The following is a 22,894-nucleotide window of genomic DNA, read 5'->3' on the forward strand; positions in this document are numbered from 1 at the left end:
TCATTGAAGCAGGCCTGAAATAGCTTTTACAGCTATTTTACAGCTTGTCTTATTTTCATTCTTCTGAAAATGAATAAGCACAAAACTTAAAGCCTGTTCTCCAGGCACTTTTGCTGAGGTTTCAGTCCAGCCGTACTGACCCTGACTCTGCTTAAGACATCCCAAAAAAGCACTATTTGTGATGGTGGTTTGGTAATGCAGACAACTGTCTGCTAATAATTGACTGAGACCAATACATTTCACGTAAGCCACTTATGGTAATAACTTTTGGTCACAAGTGAAGCGAGCAAGGTCAAATGAAAACTCATGGGTGAGAGACTGCATGGTCTGTCTCAAGTCTCATAGGACATCCCTTCTTCAGTGGCGATAACTTACGTATCAGGGCAGCTTTCAGGGACAACTTAATTTGTGAACAAGGAGGTATCTCTGAGCTTCTGTAAGGATACAGACAATGTGACTTTCTGATGGGCTGCAAACATTTTGGATGAGTACGATAAGGTGAAACTGGCCTCAGTGCCATGTCAGCTCAAACTCTATTTTAACTGCATTTAACTATTTACATTGCTCTCTCTTCTGAAATGAAGATGGAATGTCAGAATAGATTCATAAGAATTATAGGACGTTTTGGGTCGGAAGGTACCTCAAGGCCCACCCAGTTCCAACCCCATGCCATGGGCAGGGCTTCCACTCAGCAGCTCAGGCTGCCCAGGGCCACATCCAACCTGGCCTCGAGCACCTCCAGGGATGGGGCACCACAGCTCTCAGGGCAGTCTGTAATAATGTCAGTATTGCATGAAACAAAAATCAACCTCCATAACTGGAAAGATAACTGAATGCCCCCTGTCATAAAGCAGAGAATTCAGCTCATCTCTGTCCTGAAATGAGGGAATTCTTCACTTCTTTCCAATTCTGGTAAAGCATAGTCACAACGCTATCCTCCCCAGAGGATGCCACAGAGCCTGCTCCTGAGAAACAGGTACCAATGGCAGGAGATGCAGGAGCCTGGGAGCTGCAGATGGAGCTCAACAAGGATCACCCTGAATATATAGTTATTTGAACTACTTCATAGGGACCAGGCAGCAAACGCTTCTGAAGTTTTGGCTCCTAACTGCTAATTCCCTGAAAATTGCATCTTGTGACTATCTACAGGCTGCTAAAAATAAATAAATTAAGTTACTGCTTTTTAATTGAAACATGTCGATCTCTGTTTTTCAATAGCCTGCCTTCCCATATAGTATAACACCTACATAGGAATTTTGGTGACATGATGCAGTATGTCCACATTTAAAATAATAATGAGAACCTTATCTCAAGCCCGCAGGATGCTGAGGGGTTCAGCGTCGGGTGAGATGTTACCCCAGCAGAGGATGGGCTGAGGTATTTATGTACAGTGGGAGCTTGTGATCTGAGCGCAGGGGTTTAGAAGAGGGCTGCATTTCATGACCTACAAAAGAGAAAAAAATGAGATTTACATTCCAAATGTGCTGAGCAGCCCTTTCCCTTCAGTTATTAGAGGCACTCGGCATATAATTCATAATCACCTAATGGCAGGGCAACGGGGGGAGGTGCGTTGCTGCAGTTCAACATCAAAATCCCTCCAGTTCCAGCAGTGACGGGGTTCTGCTCTTATTTATATCGTGACACTAAATGGCTGGCAGGAAGATACTAGCAAATATCAGAATGAATAATTCAGTGAGTGTAACGGAAGGTCACAATGCTCAACAAATGTGTTTCTCTTTCCTCTCCTTTTCTCTTCCCCAGCCTTTATTTGCATGCTTTCTCTTCTAGTGTTCCCTTCTTGAATCTCTCCTTTTGTCCAACAATTTTCCTTGCATTTCATAGGAAAAAAAGAAATCCTTTTTTTTTCTTATGGACAAAAAAAAAATACAGTTGAAAATACAGCTTTTCCATGTTACTGCTTTCTAGTCCCCATCATGTTCCTGATGAACTTCCTCCATCTGTCCTTCCTCACTTTCTTCCTCATAGATTCTTTCCCCCTTTTATTGACTGCTCCCATCATCACCTACCACATCCCTTTTTGTGGGACAAGTAGCAATGCTGACTGCCAGGGTAAACTCTGCTCTGAGTTATGCTACAGTAAAATCAGCATGATGCTGATGGAGATGATAAAATCCTCTAGGCTTCATCTCAGGCAGCAACAGAACACGGTCCTCTGTTACAATGACTCCTAGACTTTGAAGTGGATGTGTTTATGACTGTGTGTACTGACACACAAAAAATACTACAAGTTTCAATCTACATTCAGGAAAGACAGAAAAACTCTTGGCTGACACACATAAAAACTGAACCTTTGTGTCAGGCACTCATCTTCAAATGCCATGATTTGGCACAATGTTAACCCACAGATTACAAGCCCAGAACGCAGCCCTGCTATTTTTCACTCAGATATGCAATGAAACACAAGCCACTGGACTGTCCTATATTCATTTCTGCTTGAAAGATACAATCCAAGTTTTCTAAGCAGTTCCCGGGGTCAATGCTTTCACTGCTGAAATGTTTGCCCTCACATGTGGCTGGAGTTCAGCTAATTCAACCCCAGACTGCACCGGTGAGCCCTGTGCCTGTGAGTGCCAGGATCGCTCTCTCTGAGGCTGCCATTGTACAGGCAGGACCTGCAGGCTGCAAGGAGCTCACCTATGGGTCTTCTCTTTGCTAAGCTGAATGAGTTCTTTAAGCCTTGTGATGATGTCTGGGCCAACAGCAGACCACAGCTGATCGTTTGAGGCACAGCCAAGGTGCAGGTTTTTTTGCCCCCAGCACAGATGCTTGACCAGTTTTATCTCTATTGACATCCTATACATATGTACCCAAAGTATATATTGTTTCTGTCTGCTGCAAAGAGATCCACAGCAATTCTAAGAGACAACCGGTTTTCTTTTTAATTTATCTCCCCCCAAATAATTAGTACACTTTATAAATAACTCTGTCATGTATTCTTTTTGTTCTTTAATAAATGGTAACTAACATAATGCTAAAATTGTAACAAGCAACAGCCTAGAAATCTATTTTATATCTACAGAAAATTTCATTTTAAACTCTGCAATTTAGCCAGCTTTGTGATCCATTTAATGTGCGTCGTGTTGATTTCTGTTGCTGATTAATCAAAATGTCATCAGGTACTGAGTCAAGTGCCTAAAAGAAGAGAAGGAATATTCAATCAACACCACTGCCTTTATCACCAAAAATTAGTTTAATTTAGAGATTTATTGTTATAAATGCATGCTGATTAGCATTAGTTAGCATATCTACATTTAATTCTTTATTAACTTCTTAATTAATTATATCAGTTGCTACATAAATTTCCTTGGTGTTGCTATATTTACACTTTTCAGGAGTTTGAATAATACTAGGTTTCTCCTAGGTCTTTGACATTTCACCAGCATCCTCACCAATTATGAAAAAAACCCACATTTATATCGTTTATATCAATTAGGTCTAGAAATATCCTTAGCCAGCTCTTTTAGAACACTTGGTATCCATTTATTCACATCTATTGAATTAAAATGACTGACTTTATTAACTGTGCTCCAAAAGCCTGAATTGCTGCTGGAGAATAAAGTATATTTTCTGTCATCAGATGGTGAGAATAACTCATCTAGTTTTTTTCCACAAGCAGAATAAAAATAATTATTAAACATATATTTTTCAATTTCCACATTATTTTTAAATCATTTCCATTTGGTGAAATGCAAATACTGTTGTTAGCATTTCTACCATGAATATGCTCTATTATTGCACAATACATAGTAACAACTTGAAATATCTGTTATTTCAGAGATTTGGTGCATAGTTTCCTGTATTAACTCCGTTAGACACTGCATTCCTCCCTTGCTCTTCTTCTCCTATTTAGATTTTACATTTCGGGGTTTCTAATTGTGTGATATTTTAGTCCTATCTGTGAGAACAGGCCCATTCACTATTTTTATTTCCTGCTACTTTGCCTTACCATCGTAGCAAAGTTGTTCTAAATTTTAACAGTACAGTCTTCCCTCTCATTTCTGGCACCACGGCTTTTTGAGGACGTGTAGTAAAATGTTGTCAGTAAGTTCCCATTTATGTGTTGGAATGTTTGGGTTTTATCTCCAAACTAACTCTCTCTTTCATTATTTCCAGCTTGGTGAGATGTTACGCAGTTCTTTCTCCTTCTGCCTTCGGCCTTCGGGGCTTTAGTACAGTATTTTTTAGCATGCTCACAACCTCTAGTGGTATCCGTTTCTCAACAGACAGAAAACTAGAAATATTTTATATTTGTCTGTGTCTATGCAGTTGCAGAGGTGCTCAAACAGGCAGTAGCCTGGATTGACCCTTTGGTGCGAGGCCAGTGAGAAAAGTGAAAATTCCCAGGCCTGACCTCACCATCATGTCACCGTACGCTCCAGCACTGCCCTTGCTCTGCGCCCACCCCACGGCCCACAGTCTGGCATTAGCTCCAGTCCTGCACACGCAGCTACAGAGCCATCAAAGTGCACTTCAAGCTATGGATTTCTGCTGAAAGGAACAATTTAAATGAGTTAAACCGAACGATTTAAGTCACCCCTAGCTACACTCTGCTCTACCACCCATGGGCAAAGCAGCCGAGCTGTGCGAGCAAATCCTTTCCACACACATGGGCTCGGGCACCACAACGGCTGCTGGCTCCCGCCCATCTCAGCTGCGGTCCAGCCAGCTGCTCAGAGGTCAGCTCTGCAAGCCCTCGATAAAGCTTCAATTAAGTGCTCCTCTTGCAGCACTCGCTGATTTACACATTTTGCTCCTGCATCGGCCATTTTGCTGAATAATCCCACGCAGTGGCACAGACTGCACACGTGCAAGCGTCCAACTTTCGCTGTGTGAAACAAGAATTCAGTCCCTGCAGGCTGGGCAGCTTAAAATAATGTTCAAATAGAGCTTTTTAAAAAGAGGGGGATCAAGCTGCAGAGGTCACAGTACAAATATTACTACAGGTATTTCAATTGGGTAATTAATAATACATAGTGGCTTATCTATTTCAGTCTCTGAGCTGCACTCCCTTACACAGATGTGCAGGTCTGCATTTATGAACATGAATTGATAGAAAGTCTCAGATTATTTTTCTTTGGAATGTTTTGGACAATGGCTCAGAGCAATGGCCTTGAAAAATCCTTTCGGAAATGTATCAGCCCAGGCACAAAATCTACTAGCTTCCCCAAGGGTACAGTAAGGAAACAAATGAACATCATTTTATGTTCTCCTCAGGAAAACAGGCATATCCCAGCCAAACAGGCACGTGGAATTTGGCAAGACTGATTTGGTGGCATGCTTTTATTACACCAACAATGTAACGCTAACTGCAAGTGTTACATGCCCCTTGCGTTGTAGGTAGGTCATTTTCTCTAGGCAAACTTCCTGCTCAACTCAACGAAGTATTTCAAGGGACTCATGTGGCAGTGAACCTGTGCAAAAATTGATTCATAAGCCCCTGGGAGGTTTAGTCCAGAAGGCCTTTTTCCATTTTTTCCTCAGGTCTTTTCCAAGGAATCATTAATGCTTAGCAAAATCTGTACCCACTGAAGTCTAAGACATGCTTGCTTCCGAAGTTGGCAAGATTGGCTTTGCTCTCCTGGACTTAAAAGCAGCTTTGCTTGAGCAAGAACACAGTAAAAGTGATGTGTGATCTTCAGCACATTGCTCTGGGCTTACTCCAGGGAACAAGATCCTCTCAAAGCCCAACTGCAGACATGAGAGCTCATTTAAGATTATTTTAAAATGCAAATTACATCTGCAAGCTCATCGTAGGCCCGTGTATCTCCCAACATAGAAATACACATGGCCCACAAATACCAACGGTCTGAGAAGGCTCACCAGAGAGAGCCAGAATGCTGAGAGATACGAGTGAAAATCCAGGATAAGGGTCCATCTTGAATCCACACAAGAACAGGCTATCAACGTAGGTTTATTTTGATTTTTCATGCTTTTCCAGGTTTAAGTCAGAATCCTCAGCTTTCTTTTAATATGGATTTTTTACACGCTCACCAAGAGAACAGCTGACAGGCAGCCATGAATTATGAGGATATAAATACATCCAAGGGCTGTGGTGGGCAGAGCCGATACAGTAAATGATTACTCCAACAGATTACTTCTTGGCTCTGCGTTATGAAGAAGCAGTCTGGTCATTGATTATTCCAGGCAGCAAGAAACAAAAATAATGGCCCTTGATGATGCTGGCAAGCTGAGCCTGTCCTGTCGTGTCAGCGCCAGCCACAGTGCCAGACCCATGGCAACTTCCAGGGCAGAATTACATAGGTCCTGAGAGAATATCCATCAGCAGAACAGCAGAGAGAATGCTCTTGAATCCTCTCATATCCCATGCTAACCACAGCCTGCCTGGCAAAGCTACTTGCCTTGGTACAGGCAGTGTCCTGCCTCTGATGGCAGAAGGGGCTTGCTCAGTTATCTTGACCTGCCTCTAAGTGAAACAAGCTGATCCCCACTGCATTTTCACCAGAGCTGTGTCCCACTTAATTCTGTGTGTCACTTGTAATAGCCATTTTCTCTTACCCAAATGATTTTTGCAGCCCTGCAGCTGAAATCACCTGGAAGCATAAGACTGAAGTTTGAATGGCCTCTGAAGCTATCGGCGAGCTGAGTTCTACGCCTTGGCCGCAGTTCTCCCTTTTTATCACTCACTGAGATGTACGCACAAACCCAAAGGAGGCAGTCAGTCACGTGTGGTGATGCTATCAAACTCACAGCTCCTCTTCCTCAGCAGGAGGAGCCTGACCAAAGTCAGGGGAGCATCGAGGTACCTGCAACCAGCAGTGGGATTTGGGACTGATCTCCACATGTGACAGAGCAATAGGGCAAGATGGGGGTCTCAAAAAATGTGAAGATAGTAACATGACCAATAAGGAGGTCTTGTTTTATTATAAATGATTCCCAATATGCCGCAGAATGCTCTCGGGCCCGAATTCACAGTGATCTGTAATGCTCATTTCCTCTTGAAGAATTGCTGGGTTATCCAAAAGCTCAATTACGCCAATGTATTTAGGGCCCCTGGTGAGGTTTGGGCTATAAGGTTCGTGCTGAGTATTGATTTGCCTTTTCCTCCTTCTTGCCTTCTTGCAGGCCTCTTCTCCCCTTTCATGTACATAGACCACCTCAGTGTGGGGGGAATTGTCTCAAGGTCACACTAAGACGCTTCAGTATGGCTCAGCCAGAAAAAATGCAGAAATAGCCTAAAATACTGTTTAAAAGCAATAGACTGAAAATAATGTATGTTATTTTCAGACAGAGCTCAGGTTTATTTAAGATACAGGGTTATAAATGCATACTTAAAAACTTCCTATGCTTTACTAGCTAAAACAACGAGAGCAAATGAGGCTGTGATCTGTCAAGTGATCCTTTGTCACTCCCAGTACAGCCCCATAATCCTTCAGTTGTGATTATGCAGAGGAATATTACATTGATCCTGCAAAATATCTCTGATTGGATCAACATTATTTTCTCTTGCATTGACAAGGTCTTACCAGAATATGACTATAATTCCACTGCTAACACTGTCTTACTGAAATCCCCCAATAAATCCTCAAAGCGGTGCTGCTAGTAATACCTTTATTAGACTAACTAAACAAGATATTTATATGAAGGGCTTTCCAAAGGATTCTGGCTCCTGCTGCAGTTTGTAGGGGAGAACTTGATCAAAATAGCACTACCGAAAGACCTGCCCTGAAGGAAGCTCTGCACAGCCATAAGCAGTAGGTGAAATTACCCTTTCACAATTCACAAGGTTGCTCACAGGTTTACAGAAGTAACTGCTGTTTTCTTTCAGCACCGGCACGAAACCTCACCGCACACGTGGTTCACAGGCAAGGCTGGAGTTCAGGGTCTCCCCACACTTTCCCCAGACATGCCATCAGGATGGCCATTAGTTAAGTGCCAACAGGGAAATATGCTCTTTATTAATCTGTTAACATTTCAATATTTGGTTAAGGCCAAATCTCAACAGAAGAGAACAGAAGAGCTGCTTACCTTCCAGCCACTGCTCTCTCAGCGCACTACTGTTTTCCTTCTTCTCTTCTGTGAATCTCCTCTAATTTTGTCTCCCTTTTGTTTGCTCTACAGCTCCAGGCTTTCAGTCGCAGTGGCTTCATTCCCACACTGATCTTCCCTTCATCACTGAGGTTGAATTCTCACCTTCTGGCTTGAAATGTGATATTCCACTGAGATCAGCCACAACTTCAGTGATCTCGTTGCCAAGCCATTTTTTTCAGGCTGCCTGAGTGCTCAGGGATTCACCACTTCTCTGCTCCATTTCAGTAAAGGTAATTGTAAAGCCACGAGAACTACAAACGCACCTCTGTCCTTCCTTCCTAAACCTTTTAAGAGGACCACGAGAATCATGAGTAACCAAAGTACTGTGACTACAAAAAAGCTCAAGTGCAGCTGAAAAAGTGTATAGAACCATACATCAGTTTGTAGGTGAGAAAGCTACAAATATAATGTATCAACAGAAAAACATCAAACAGCAAGGAAGAGAATATGCCTTCCTAAATTCTTTGAAACCAGATTGATACCCATGGTGGGTAAATTCTAGCTATTATATGTTTCATGTAAATATTTTCCCTACATTCTTTACAGTGATATTCTGAAATGTCAGAGGAGCCACTTCTCTGCTCCCAGGCCTTTCGAAATAAAGGAAAAATAATTGATATTAGCCTTGGAAAAGGAACAGGCTGATAGCAAAATGAACTGCTAATGGCTATAGAGAGAACTCACAACCATTTTCCTCCACTCACAACCAGATTTTCAGAGCTCAACAATCTGGTTGAAAGATGTGTGCGTCAGATACCTAAATTGTGATGTCAACTTTGAAGGTCATTGTCATAACCATGATGGATAGTGAAACATTCTCAAATGAAAGCCTGAACTCAGGAGCACTGACCTGCCTTAAGGCCTTGATTCTGTGATAAATGCAACAGCTGTGAAACTACACTATCGCACAGTGCAGTCTGAGGACCTCTGTGGCCCTTGTTAATACAGTGTCATGTGATGGGGTCATGGACACATGTGATGAGCTCCCCACCCCTTCATCAACCAGGCTTCACCAATTTACCTGAGACTTTCTGTGGTGTCTTCTAATGCCATGCAGAGCAATATGCTCCTGTCCTGAAGGTGAACATGTTCCATCACACCACAGCAATGGAGTTACGGCCCTCACAACGCAGCTTTGGAAACTCCCAAAATGTAATGAACTATATTCAAATGAGGGGAGAATCTTTAAAGAAGACATGTCCTTCCAGTCATTGTAATCCCACCAGCCAAAAAACTACACTCCATATGAAATATGGTAACACTATCATATGCAGTAGTGTAGAGGAGGGAAATGCCACAAGCCTTTGCTTCAAGGCCAGGCCAGCAGCAAGTGAAGGACAGCTTGAGCCTGAAGACCTGAAGTCCATGCCTCAGTACTGCGGGCAACTTTCTGCCAGGAGAAATCCTGCTCCTTTCCCCTTTCTTTGCAGTGGTATTCTTAGAAACACGGACAAGAAAAGAAGACTTCGTTGCTGAGGAGTTTGTCTGCTCCTGCTGCTGCTTTTTCACTTGAAGGCATTGACAAGGCAATTAGTTGCTGCGTCACAGGCGGGATGCTAACAGCAACTGATGAGCAAGAGGAGGAAAGATGTGCCACGAGCTTCGTGTATCAGGGAACACTGGTGAGGACAGGACCAGGTTCCTCACTGCAGGGTTAAGAGGGAAATGCTGGGAGGAAGCAGAGGCCATCTCTGTAATGTCATCACATGATGCCTCTTATATAGCCTACATCTCTCCTCCCACTAGCCATTCAAGCAGCCTTCTTTTTAAGACATATATACAAGTTGCCTTGCTTTTTCCTATGGAACCTAATTGAGAAACATCTCTCCCAGATTTGAAACAAGTTCCTATGCTTTTCCCAGAAATAGGTTTCACAGTCCTGAAGTCAAAACACTGCCCAAGTCCATTCTGCAGCCACTTCATCCCAGGGAAACATGGAGCTGACAGGAGTCAGTGTGAGACCATACAGCCATGCTCCCACTCCCACAAGGCTGAAGCCACACCTGGCAGTCTGTGGCAACCCTTCCTGTTTCCCACTAGGAGCAGTGAATTACAACATTTGTAACTGCAGGCTCCTCAGGATACCAGGTACAAAGCAGTCCTTTTTCCTCTTAGATACAAAAGACTATTTCACATCAAAAGGACAGCTCAAATCAACATCAACAAGCACAGAAACTCCTTGCTTCAAATCCTCAGCAGCACAGAGTGGCTTACTGCAGCATCTCTCTGCTACAAACACGAGGCTTCCAGAAGCGAGCAGTTTCTTCCAGCAATGCAGAGGACAGCTCTGCTGCTCTGATCTCAGGCAAGGTTCCCAGATCTCCAGACATACTGAGCATCCAGGCTTGTCTTGCTCCACTCTGACTGATGGAGACTATTTTTCCCCTTTTCTAGAAGCAGAATTATATCCCCAAATGCTATGCCAATGATGTTCCCTCTCTTTTACTGCTCTGGTGCCTTTCTGTTCCCTTTCCACAAGCCTTGTGAGAGTTGTGCTCTGCTAACGTGCACACAAGTGCACAACCAACCAGAAACTGGTGCCATTAGCCCTCACAAATCCACATACTCCCTGACAAAATCCCTCCTACAATGAGGAAACTAACCTAGCACTGCCAGCCAAATGGCTGAACATTTTGTGAACTAAAATGCGCATCTCATGGTAATTTAAATATGTGCAAATAAGAGTTTGATTCCACTGCTGCCAGCAATCCTGGGTGTTTAAATATAGTACGAAAACACCATAGCTTCTATTTTATTTTATATAAGCTATTTAAAGGAGAAAGTCTAAGGCTCTGCATTCATCTGGTGATGAATACATATGGCTGAGAATCCGGCAGGACTTTACTGTTGTTAAGCTAAGGCAGTAGGATATGAGAGCAGACAAGGGAGTCAGGAAGCAAAGACTCTAATAACTGCATTATCTAAAGGAAAAATACAAAGAAATACAAATTAAGTGCACGCGGGCATCATCCACGATCCTTCATGGATGTGAGGGGTTTCACTGGAAGGAAATGAAGTGCAGCTGAGACTGAGGTGAAAGAGACAAAGCAGCTGAGATGGTGCAGCTGGGTTTGTCTTGGGTCCCTTCCCACTCACCAGGCAACCATGGCTGGTGTCAGACACCCAGTGACAAACACTCCTTCCATTGGATACTGCTTGATGAAGAGCAGAATATCCCCTTCCTTGGGGAAAAATAGAGGAATTAATAGTAATAACAAATTAATCCTTCACAGTCCTACGACATGCTTCACAAGGACACGGCACTAGAAAGGACTATCTGTGTTCGTTTTTCTTGCACAGCAGGGAAGTATATCATATAATCCTTCCTCCTAAATATATCCATCTTCATCCTTAAAACCTGTTAGAAGTGCCGTGCCCTCATCACTCCTTTCAGAATCCCACTTCAGCACAGCTTTCAGCCTATAAACATTCACAGCCCTCACACAGTGTTTCCTTGCTCATATCCCTAGCTTAAACACAGCTTCCTCTCTCCTGTGGTTTAACCCCTTCTCTTCTGGGTATCTCTATCTGGGTATCCCTATCCTAAATTCATCTTTCTCAGAATTGGTTGAATAGCGGAGATCGTAACATGACTTTAACATTTTCGTACTTGAGACATCTCACCAGCACTGCTCTTCGACCACACCTGACTTGCTCTGATCATGGCAGTCCCACTGTGTCCAGGCTTAAGGACAGGTGCATCCCCACGAGCCCCTTGTTCACCATAATTTGTGCTCCATGCTCACATCTCACTTGCATGTTGAGTGAGATTTAGGCACACTCGTTTCCCACCCTGAAGGAAATCCACTGCAGTACCTGGGCAGGAAGGAACCCACCTGGGCCCCAGAGCTCCCACAGTCCAGATGTCTGGGGTGCCAGACTTTCAGTATGCAATACGGGGCGTATTTGCACAGTAATACAAAGCTGTCCTTAAGGATCAAACATTCACACTGAAAAGAAATTTCACATTGTTACTCTCTTACTGCGCGACTTGACTCTTGGTATTAGAGTCTGCATCTTTACTACCAACTTATCCTCAAGATCATCCAGATTTTTATACATAAATTCCAGGTTTCCTTTCTCTTGGTGACACAACATTTTTTATGGCAGCAGCAAACATCCTTCTGTTTGCGTCCAGGCCAATGAGAGCTATCACCTTCCCTTGCAAACCTTGCTCCAGTATCATTGATGACACTATTAAACAACCTTCTTTCATCTTAATATTCCCTCTCCCCACACTTGTTGGCTTCCTTCAGCCAGTTCCTTAAACACACTGTAAATTGTGTTCTAATTACCTTAACACTGTAATGAATTGTTTCCTCAGGGGTAGAATATAAAATCCTTTCCCCAGATCCCAATATATTAGGTCTACTGCATTTTCTGTTCTAGAAAACAGGTTATCTTCCTGGCAAAATATATCAGGGTAGTTTGGCACACTTCACATAGAAAAACATATGTTGCGTGTATATTTCTTTTTCTCCCATGTGTTTAATTAATCTTTCCTTTAGAACTACTTTAAACTATGTTTAGTATTATTATGATTAAACTAAAATGTCCTCTGTGTCCCAGACAACATTTCCCCTTTTCTTTAAGTATAGATTTGCTACTTTTCATTCCTACTGTACCATCTTAATAAGACAGATTTATTGAAAATCCTTTTTACTGGACTTGCAGTGTCACATACCACATTTTTCAGTGCTCAGAGATTGAAATTATCCAGCTTCCCAATTTGAGTCCATTAAGCTATTTGAATTTTCCCTATTTCCCTTGTTCCTGTTAGCTGGCTACTTTATCTCTCTGAACAGCATAATGTTCCTGACTTACTCTTTTACCATTATGGAATATCACTGAGTAGATCTGGGTAATCTTGAGGATTGGTGAACAGAAAAGGAACTAACAATGGGAAATTTCTTTCCAGTGTCACCTTTAGTACTGCAGGATACATTTACATCATTGGACAACAGTCCTCTGTGTAAAACAAGGACAATCCCACTCTTCAGAAGTCCTTTATGGTTCAATATCATGACATGCAGTATTCAGATACTGTCAAACAGGGAACCACTGCAGTAGCTGAGGCAGAGCGATATAATTGGATCATCAGTAACAATCAATCAGCATCACTCCTTAAAAGTCAGTGTAGTGACCTTCATCTACACCTTTAACACTTGATTGAACTTTTTATTGCTATTGTGGTTTTGGTTGGTTGTAGTTTTTACGTCACTAAATGACCAGTGAACAGAAAGTAAAAGTAACAACAAAAATATTCACATTTAGTGCTTCTCAAGACTTCTTTCTAATATTAAAAGATGTGTATTGATTAGTGGAGACACAGGGGCAAGCACTGTTCATTCATGCTTACATTTTAGCGTCTCTTCCTTTCAGCCTATATCCTTGTTTGACCTACTCAGTCACAGGACTTCACACCAGGCCCTGCACTTCACACCAGACTTTTCACTTTCCCTAAGCCTCCTGCTCCACCACCTGGACTGTTATCTGGACTCTTTCTGTAACATCCAGTGGCCACTACATTCACACTAAACTTGTCTGGCCTTTATATCACCTCAGATCAGTATTAAGGATTTCCTGCCTGATCTCAGTCCTCTATCACCCTCTTTATCATTTCTTTCCTTTCTTCACATGTTGATTTGATCTGTGCTGCACTCTTTCATAGACCTTTTACTCTGCATTTCCCTATCTACTTCTACCCTGCCATCCCAAATCCCTACTGACTCATACTAGCTGCTCTCCGCTGTCTCACACAGTAGAGCATCACTAATGGGAATCCCACTGCCTGCTAACTCTCTCCGCTATAAATGCATTTTTCTCCCATTCAGTTCTGCTCTTCTCCTGAGTTTACTGCTCCAGCTCAGCTAAATCCCAGCCTCGCAGTCATCATCACCTCTTTGCCACGTTTGGCTCATTCCTCAGACCCTCCCACCTCCTCCAGCCCCCGCTTCAGCTGTTGCACAGAATTTCATCCAGTTCTTCCACAAGAAAAATGACTATGATCTTCCTCTTCCAGTAGCTTTGCCTTCTGTTCCCTCTTCCCCTCCTACCACTCCTTCCTTATTCTTTCCCACAGATGAAAAACCTCCTATGTAGCTCTTCTTTCATTTAATTTGTTTGCTACTGCGTCAGTCTCATCCTACCTCCTGACCTTCCTTACGGTCATTCTTGTCTTCTCATTCTCTATTCTCCCTGACCTCACGCACCCCTCTGCCTCTTTGCTCTCATAACACAAGTACCATTCAATCTCTTTCCTCTTGAAGTATTCTCACCTTAAAGCAATTATTTTTCTCTCTAAATGTCATGTTGTTTTCTCTCCTTCCTTTCAACACTAGCCACTATAAATACTGCAAATATAAATCCCATCTGGAGCACCTCACCACTCCCAGCTGAGCTTCCCAGCTCCATGCAGCTTTCCCTGGATTCACTGAATCTGATGCTGCCAATGTCTGCACTTAGCCTACACAGTTTCAGTATACTCTGAATTCTCTGTTCTCATCAGCTGCAGCATGTCGGCAATCTTCAGTGGTCTCCTGTGCTGAGATCACGTTTCATCAGCTATCATGACATTATTCACTTCTTTCACACCACTTCTGAGTGTGCTCACTTGAATGTCCTCCAGAAGATACCCTTCAACTCCAGCTTCCCGCTCCGCTACTCGTCAGTGAAGTTCATGGGATTTTTCTCCCTCTATATTTTTCTCACTGGTAATTTTTGTCAAAGGTATGGATTTCACCACCATCTTCCTGCAGCAGTTAACAGATTCACTCCTCTAACCCAAACTTGTCCATACCCTCAGTCTCTCTGATGCTCCGTCTCAGAGATATCAAACTACACTTATCACAGCTAAAACAAGTTCCTAACGTTGTTGTCTTTTCCTCTTTACTATATTCCTCCTTCAGTAATTCTTCTCTTGATCAGCACAGCTAAATGTGTTACTGCCTGTGTTGTTCTGATGAACTTGAGTGACATATTCATCTCATAACTCTATGTCTGCAGATCCAAGGATGTCCTTAGACATCCCTTCATCCCTTCTGCAGATTCGTTCTCCATCCAGGCTGTCATCATCTCATGTCTTTATTACGGCAATATTTCTTTCTCTGACCTTTACAAATGCTTTCCATGTAACCATTCAGGATGCTGCTAGAAATATCTTTTTCCAAACCCTCCAGTCTAACCAGGTCATTTCTCCTAGCAGCAACAGACTGCCATCCCAATAACTGTCTATCTCATTATTGCAATCTATTTGTCTTCATTATGGAAATGTCAGCGTCTTCCTACAGACAGCCAAAGAGGTCAGTCCCCATCAACTACTTCTAAATTTTTCAAGAAGACATGACCCATTATTTTGTTGGTGCCATCCCTCAGTCTTTGGAAGACAATCTTGTAAGCATCTGCACCTCCTCCTATTCATTATCCTTCACTACAACTCTACCAGAATTTCTGCATTTTGTGGTCCTTACAGAAATGTAAGTAGCCTGACGATGTTTTAAAACCACTACCAGTCATGCTGAATATAATTACTTTGTCATCTCCTTGTACTATCTCACAGGGCACATTACTCTCCAATATTTAAAGCACAGCAACGTGTCAAAAGGACAGGGACGTTTTTCTGTTCCATGATTTCTGATCCAAGATTAAGGCTCGTAAATCTTGTGGTAGAACTCTATCTGGTATTAATAATAATGAACAGAATCCCTATTATACTGCCTTCGAGCTGAGGAACGAGAGATTAAGTCATTTGCTTCAGGTCATGAAGAAACACTATGGTAGAGCTTTGACTGAATTCTGGCTTTGTAAGCTCTGCCTTAACTCCGACACTACCTCTTTTCACCTATTTTGGTAGTTACCTCCAAAGAACTGTGATTTCAGCTGGCTCAGTTGGATAGCACTGGGTATTTATTTGTGGAAGAATTAAGCTTTATGAGAGAGAAAATGGAGGCATTTCTATTTTATAGTCTGATTTCTCTCCTGCAGAGAAAATATGCCAGTTTACATTCTTTTTTCTTTTTCTTTTTTTTTTTTTTTTTTTTTTTTTTTAAGCAAATGCTATTTTGAATGATCTGTTAAGTGTGTTTGGATTTTGGAATCCACATTCTTTATTTATTTATACCTTAAAAATACTACAAAACACCACCTCTTTCTTTTGCTTTTAAAGATGTGAGTATGTACTCACGGGTTCCAGTAACACTTGATTAGCAATGAGCCATTAGGTAACTTACAAATGACTATCATTATTTTTTTGCAGGACATAGAGACACAAAGACTTCGTCCACTTCTTTCCATTGTCTCTGCAGTAGTTAATGAACTCACTCCCTTCTTGAACAGCTACTCTGGGCGCACAGAAAGACTCTTTCAACAAGTAAAAGCAATGTTAATATGAATTTTTGGAGCTGACAGAACAATTCAGATAATTTCATCTCTATTTAAATACTCTTTCTTAGTATATGTTTACAGTAAATGGAACACATCTGCACTCGTATTAAGTCTTTCCCTCACATTTTTAACAAAGTTTTTAACCAACATACCAAAGGGATAAAAACGCTGAGATTCCTTAAAAGGATTTGGACGCTCAGTTAAGTGAACAGGAATTAAGTGTGCAGTCCTGTAGGCAGCCCTGCAAACACTGGTTTCTGTTGAGAAGGGCATGATCCCGTCATTTTTACTCAGGCAAAATTTTCATTTGTCCTCACTGACAATTTTGCTTGAAAGCCAACAGCTTGACTGAAATTTGCTCTTTAGAACAGCATGACTAAAACCGGCCACAGCTCTGATAAATTACATATATGTTCTTAGTATTTTTAGCAGATATGTATTATCAAACTAATTATCTCAGATGTGTCAGAGGAGCACATCAAGTTCTCATTACTTGTGGTAAAGATGCTTCTTAATGAATTGTTTCTTCTGTGCTAGCAGACTAAGAACAGCATCACTGAAAAGGCTGAGGCGAAGTCCTTGGCCTGAAGTTCAACTGAAAGTATATTTCCTGCTCAAATTTTAGCCAATCCCTACAGTAGAATTTTGTTGTGACAGAACACAGCACAGACCTTGTTCTGGCCTTTCCGTGCAGGGACCACTTTTGCCTCAAACGAAACGCTAAAGGCCTGAACTTGCTGCATCACCACAGTCAATAAAACATTCACTACTGACTTCATGAGGATCAGAAGCAAGACTTCAGAAAAGTCCTTTTTATAATGAGTAAGATTTCAACACATAAACTCTAACACTGACATTCTTTACATGTGTGAAGAACATATGCAAAAATAAGGCTGTCCTGATTTGTCTGGCAAAAACATTGCATTTTAAAACTGAAAACTACAGAACAGCAAGGTATTGTGAGTACTTTTATGGAAATAAATCTGAGATAGATGCAGGAGCTTCTCGTCAGGCTTTCCCAATTGTGAACAAATAATCCCTCGTGACGGCTGGAGTAGTCTTGTTAAGCCTTTCTTCCTCAATTGTGCCATGCATCTGACAATCAGAACAGAGAAGGCTTTCATCCCAGAAATCTTGCATATTATTTGGTTTGGAGATAGGCTGCACAGGAATTCGTTTCTCTCTCTCTTTTTCTTTTTTAATGGTGGTATGCATCTGAGTGTACATGCAATAAGGTGTTTTAAAAATAGGATTTACTATGACTTCCATGGACCTTGGGGAGGAAGGAAGGTAAACAGGGAGTTGAAATAATAAGGTCATTGTAAAATTTTTTAAATAAAATTGGATTCCAGTGGCAGGCAGCAGAGCCCCATACAGGCAGGTTTCATTGGCAGTCTTCCAGAAGCAAGATGCAGGATCCTCTGAGCAGTAATTGTCTAAATGGAACAGTCTCTGACTATCGTGCAACTTTTCTGCGTGCTTTATGGCACCTTTATAATGAAATGATGTAATTTCTTTTTATCCTTTCTTGTTTCCCTCTCAACTAGAACAGGAAAGCATCCAGGCGAGGTTGCAAAACCAAGCAATGGTATGGACAGACCCTGTGGCTTGCAGGTTTATTTTCTGGGTCACTACAAGTTGTACGCAAGACATTGTGAGCTGGTGATTGCCAAGGCAGGAAACAAACTCCGCCTTCCCCCTGCCGCGAATAGATGCTTTCCTGCACTTCAAACCTCTCCACACATAGTGCTGGAGGCATTTGACTCCCTGGTATTTTTTGGTAGGGTGAGAGAATGCTGATTTTGCTAGACACACAGTGGCAGCAAGGCAGACAGTGTCTGTAACAGGGTGTGGAGAACATTATATTCAAAAGACATTGAGCAGCAGGGCTATTTCATTCACTGAGGAGACTGTGCAGACATCTAAGTATCAGAAGAAGCTTAGAGCATTGCACTGTACAAAACCAGGGCCAGCAATCCTTGGCCTGGGGCTTCATCTATCAAGAACAAAGCTCTGGTCCCAAGATATTAAAATGTTCCATCAAAGACCAAGGCAGAATCACAGGATCAGCCCCATGAGCTCTTTCTCTATGGCTGGACTCTCACTACATGAGTGCTTCCCCTCATTGCAAATAGTCTGTTCATAGGAACGAACATTATTCAGGTGAATAAAGTTAGGGAGACTGAGCTTTAGTTTTGCATGTTTGGCACCAGTGTTTTCTTTTTTGATGGTAGTTTACGTATCTTCTGTACGTTTTGTTTTGTTTTCAGTTATAGCAAAGAGAACAAATTAGTTGTCCAGTTTTGATGTGGCTCTGGAACGTCCTCCAGGCCTTTGGTTTCTTATATCTGTCTGCCTCTCCCCAGGTACGTTCACTTGTAAAGATGTGTTTTAATTCACTGCCTATTTGTCTAACTGTATCACTAATGCAAATGTTTTAATTGTGAGAGATTTAAACTACTAAATACAGAATAGAATTCCAGTAGTGACCCAGAATCTTCAGAAACAGAAGTGTTTTGTAAAACTACTAGCGTAAGAATACTGCCAAGTACCACGGGGCCTGATCCTGCCACAAGCCATTGCCTACAGCTTGTATTAATTTCAGCAGAGTTCACAAGCAGAATAACTGCGGGGTATTTGCAAAGCTAGTTAGGCTCTTAATGACTATTTTTTATTATCCTTTGATAGACAAATCTACCATTCTCAAAACTGGAAGTTTTGCCTAGGGAAAAGTGTGTCTCTGAGTAAATGGATCACTTAGCTTCTGTCCAGCTTAAAAAGAAGAAAAGAAAGAAAAAGAAAAAAAAAGAAACTTAATAGCATTCACATTCAATTACATGTAGCATTATATGCAATATCTGGGGCCAGAACCTGCATCAGTTTATCCAGTTTCAGAAGAGGTGTGTGCCATATTAAATTAATTGCTGGCAAAAGATGGAGAGTAAAAGGCACACATACCAGTGACCATTTGCCCTGGAGCCCTGGTTTTACACAGAAAGGTATTTCATCAGTGCAAGAAGATGTACTCCAGTCAGAGTATCTGATGACTACAGGTACAGCACATCTGCAGTTCTTCACAGTCACATCAGGCACGCTTTGCCCAAACACCTCCTCTGCAATCTCCAACTCCAGATGAGCATCTGGCATGGAAGGAAAGCGAGACAAGCACCGTGGTGCTGCCAAGATGAACCACAAACACCTGCCTCCTCTGCAAAACAGTACTGTTTGCAACATCTGACAGCAGCAGCAGATGTACTTATTCCACTGTCACCATACAGCTGCGGATCATCAATGCCTGTTATCCGTCCTTAGGAGGAAACAGGGACACTAGTTGCTTCCCCTCATAAAGACGGCTCCAACACACACACATCACATTTCTAGTTCAGAGATTCCTGCTTACGTGCATTCTTAATAGGTGGTTATTTTACATTACTTTTTGGTAAAGGAAGAGAAAATTCATTCATTCTTTTTGATCTAGCCGTTTACTTACAGTGAATAAGCAGTCTTATAATACCACTATCCTTGGTTTTACATGTGAGCAAATCAGAAGCTGCCACTTATCAAGCTGACATTATATTAGCTCTCTTGTGTTTTAACCCAAAGATGACAAAGCAACACACCTCTACAGCATTAATGTAAACACGTGACTTTTCAGCATAGCTGAGACTTACGGTATAGGTAAACCCTTCCTCCAAAAAGACTACCAAATGAACTATATCATTGGTATTTGGCATTGTGTCCCTCCATTAAAATTTCTCTCAACACACTACAAACATGTCTGTTAAGCGCCCACAGACAGCCTTTGGAGAAGGCAGGGAATTAAGACACCAATATCTGTGCTCTCCTGCCTCTGGGACACCAGTGCCAAGCAGTGGGTTCCTGTCCACCTGCATACAGCCAAAGACAGAGAGATGCACAGGGGCACGCGCTGTTCCGAGCCCAGGAAGCGGTGCACATTTAGAGTGGCTCTCCACACACACACAGCGGTGACAGTGGGATCTTCCAAAGACCACCTTCTCCTGTGTTTAACCATCGTGGAGTAGGGTACCCCATTTTGTCTGTCACTGACACTTCACAGAGCTGCTCTTACACACGACCCTTCGCCAAGCCAATTTCATCAGCTTCTGGATATTCTTGAGTCCGGGACGAGGTGGGCGTTGAGTGAGGAGTGGCTAACTTATTTCAACACAAAAAATCTCTCTAGTAACTGAAGCTCTGTTTGGCAAAGGAAATCTCTGGTGCGATGTTTGCCCACTGGCAATGCTGAAGTTCTCAGATCGTGCCACAAGTGCAAGAAAGCACGTGTGGCAGAGTGACCCACGGCAAGCCCACACCTTCAGCTGGACAGAGGGCACAAATCCCTCAGCGCTGGCACAAGCAGCGAGGTGTCAGGACGCAGAACCTTACCCACTGCTAACAGGATTGAAGCCACCAATGCATCCCACGAAGGCCATTAAATAGAACTGGACAGGAAGGGTCACTAGTAAACCAGAGGGGATCTAGGGGTGAAAGGTTCCCCACTACATCACCTGCGTGCATTGCTTCAGTGCAGGTCTATACTGTGCTGCATACGTGTATGACTCCCTTTAACACATATGGAACTAAGTGTATACATTGGCAATCGCGTGTGGAAGCATATCCCTCGAGAATAATTAAGCCTTAAGCAGTAATTTTGCATGCCCAGTCTGAAAAGGGAGTTGACACAAGCTACCAAGGGAGCTTTGGACAGAGAACACATGTAGAAAATAAGTATTTTTAAAGATGGCCCAGTGTAAGAAGCAGCGATTTCACTGTGACGGAAATAAATCTCTAGAGAACCACCTGAATGCCACAGAAGAACCATGGGAGGGAAATGTTATTTTGTTGTCTGGAGTAACCACGCTGTGGGCAGTAAAGATGCTGTCATCCTTTACCAGATCCATGTCATCTTGCAAAAACATAAATCTTTTGTGGATGGGATGTATAGGCAGGGGTTTATGTATCTCCCCGTGCTATACTTCAGATCAAAGAGACACTCGAGGCAAACTGACCATCATCTTGAGCCGCTACGTTTGGGGAAAACGGAAAGAGAAGACTAGAAAAAGAACAGCACAGAAATGCTACAGGCAAACAGATGCCTCTCCACTCTAAAAGAAAATGATTCCTAATACTCCTAATAAATTAATGCAATGTTTTGCAGGCATTGAAAATACTCCTTAGTGTAGCTTAGTGTAACCAGCAAGCTCTTCTTTGTTTACGCTCCATTTGAGGATTGAAGCCTGCCTGTGAGCACTACTAATGGTGTAATTCAGGACTGATGAGGCATTCGGTAAGGGAATGACAAAATACAGACATATGTAGTGTCTCATAAAATACTATATACTTTATTTGAGTCAGCGGGCTCAAACTAAAAATAAAATTAAAAAATATCCAGACTCTGCTTTATTCATACATTCTGCTTCTGCGTGGAGAATATTCTGATACCATGGTGATGGGCTTACTGAGACAGAGACATGAAAGAGATGTTTGAGGTGTGTCTGCTCTCACCCCACTGCTGCCTTGCTCCCAAAGCCCACATCTCCGTGGTGGAGACCCCATGGGAAGCTGCCCTGGCGACGCCCTGGGAAGCAGTGCCCAGCCGAGGCACTTCACCCACTGCAAGGAGAGGGCTTGACTAGGGATGCTCACTTCTGGGAGCCCGAATGGCTCTGCTCAGCTCCCACTTGGCTCGGGAGGGCCCGGCACACGCGTTTGGTAAAAACAGCCCTTACCTTTGGCAATCAGCTCCTCCAGCTCTTGGTCGAATCCTTGTCGGTGGCATTTCCTCCACAGCCCCATGTTGGTCGAGTTGTACTGTCTGTTGCACTCATCGACTGCGCTCATGGCAAAGATCTGCCTCCTGTTCCTTGCCAAGAGGAGTTTCCCTTCCCAGCGGTCCAACCTCGACCTGCTGGCCCTGAGAGGCAGGTTGTTGTTGGAGTTGTAAATAAAGCCAGGATCATTTCTCTTAGTGGTGATGCTCTTGCACCTCTCCCTGTGCTTCCTGGCATCAGTTTCATACCAGTGGTCAGAGCAGATTGCCACAGCCAGCATGCCCAGGGCACACAAAGCTAAAGAGAGGCCAGCATACAGCAGCAACCTTCCAGCAGCCATACCTCAGCTTCACGGGAACACCATGGACATCTTCACCACAGGCAAAGCCCTTGAGCGCGAGGCCACGCCGAAGCCCCGGAGCAGCCGCCGGCCGTCACTCGGCAGAGGCAGCCTCGAGCATCCCCGCTCGTGCGGGCTCACATCCACGCTGCGGAGGGACGCCCAGAGAGCTCCGAAGTTCTGCCCCGGGGGCAGTCCCGGGGGCTCATGGGCCTCCCCTCCCCCGCGAACCCCGGGGTCGCTCCGTTAATCTCTTTCGGTGCGGTCGGTCGGGAGCCGCGGGAGCGGCGGCTTTCGGCTCGGTAGGTCC

At 43.0% G+C, this 22,894-nt stretch overlaps 1 protein-coding gene across 1 annotated transcript in view; it reads right to left on the reverse strand.

The window, feature by feature from the left end:
* Positions 1 to 22,788, reverse strand: part of TMEM178B (transmembrane protein 178B) — a 198,425-nt gene extending 175,637 nt beyond the window's left edge. Inside the window, exon 1 of the mRNA XM_065742710.1 lies at positions 22,203 to 22,788. Within this exon, the coding sequence (XP_065598782.1) occupies positions 22,203 to 22,584 (382 nt within the window). The 5' untranslated portion in view covers positions 22,585 to 22,788. The remainder of the gene's footprint in view (positions 1 to 22,202) is intronic.
* Between the last annotated feature and the right edge of the window lie 106 nt (positions 22,789 to 22,894).

This window comes from Cyrtonyx montezumae, unplaced genomic scaffold (genome assembly GCF_038088225.1).
Source record: "Cyrtonyx montezumae isolate F1298 unplaced genomic scaffold, pur_monq_1.0 scaffold_3, whole genome shotgun sequence".
NCBI classification, from domain to species: domain Eukaryota; kingdom Metazoa; phylum Chordata; class Aves; order Galliformes; family Odontophoridae; genus Cyrtonyx; species Cyrtonyx montezumae.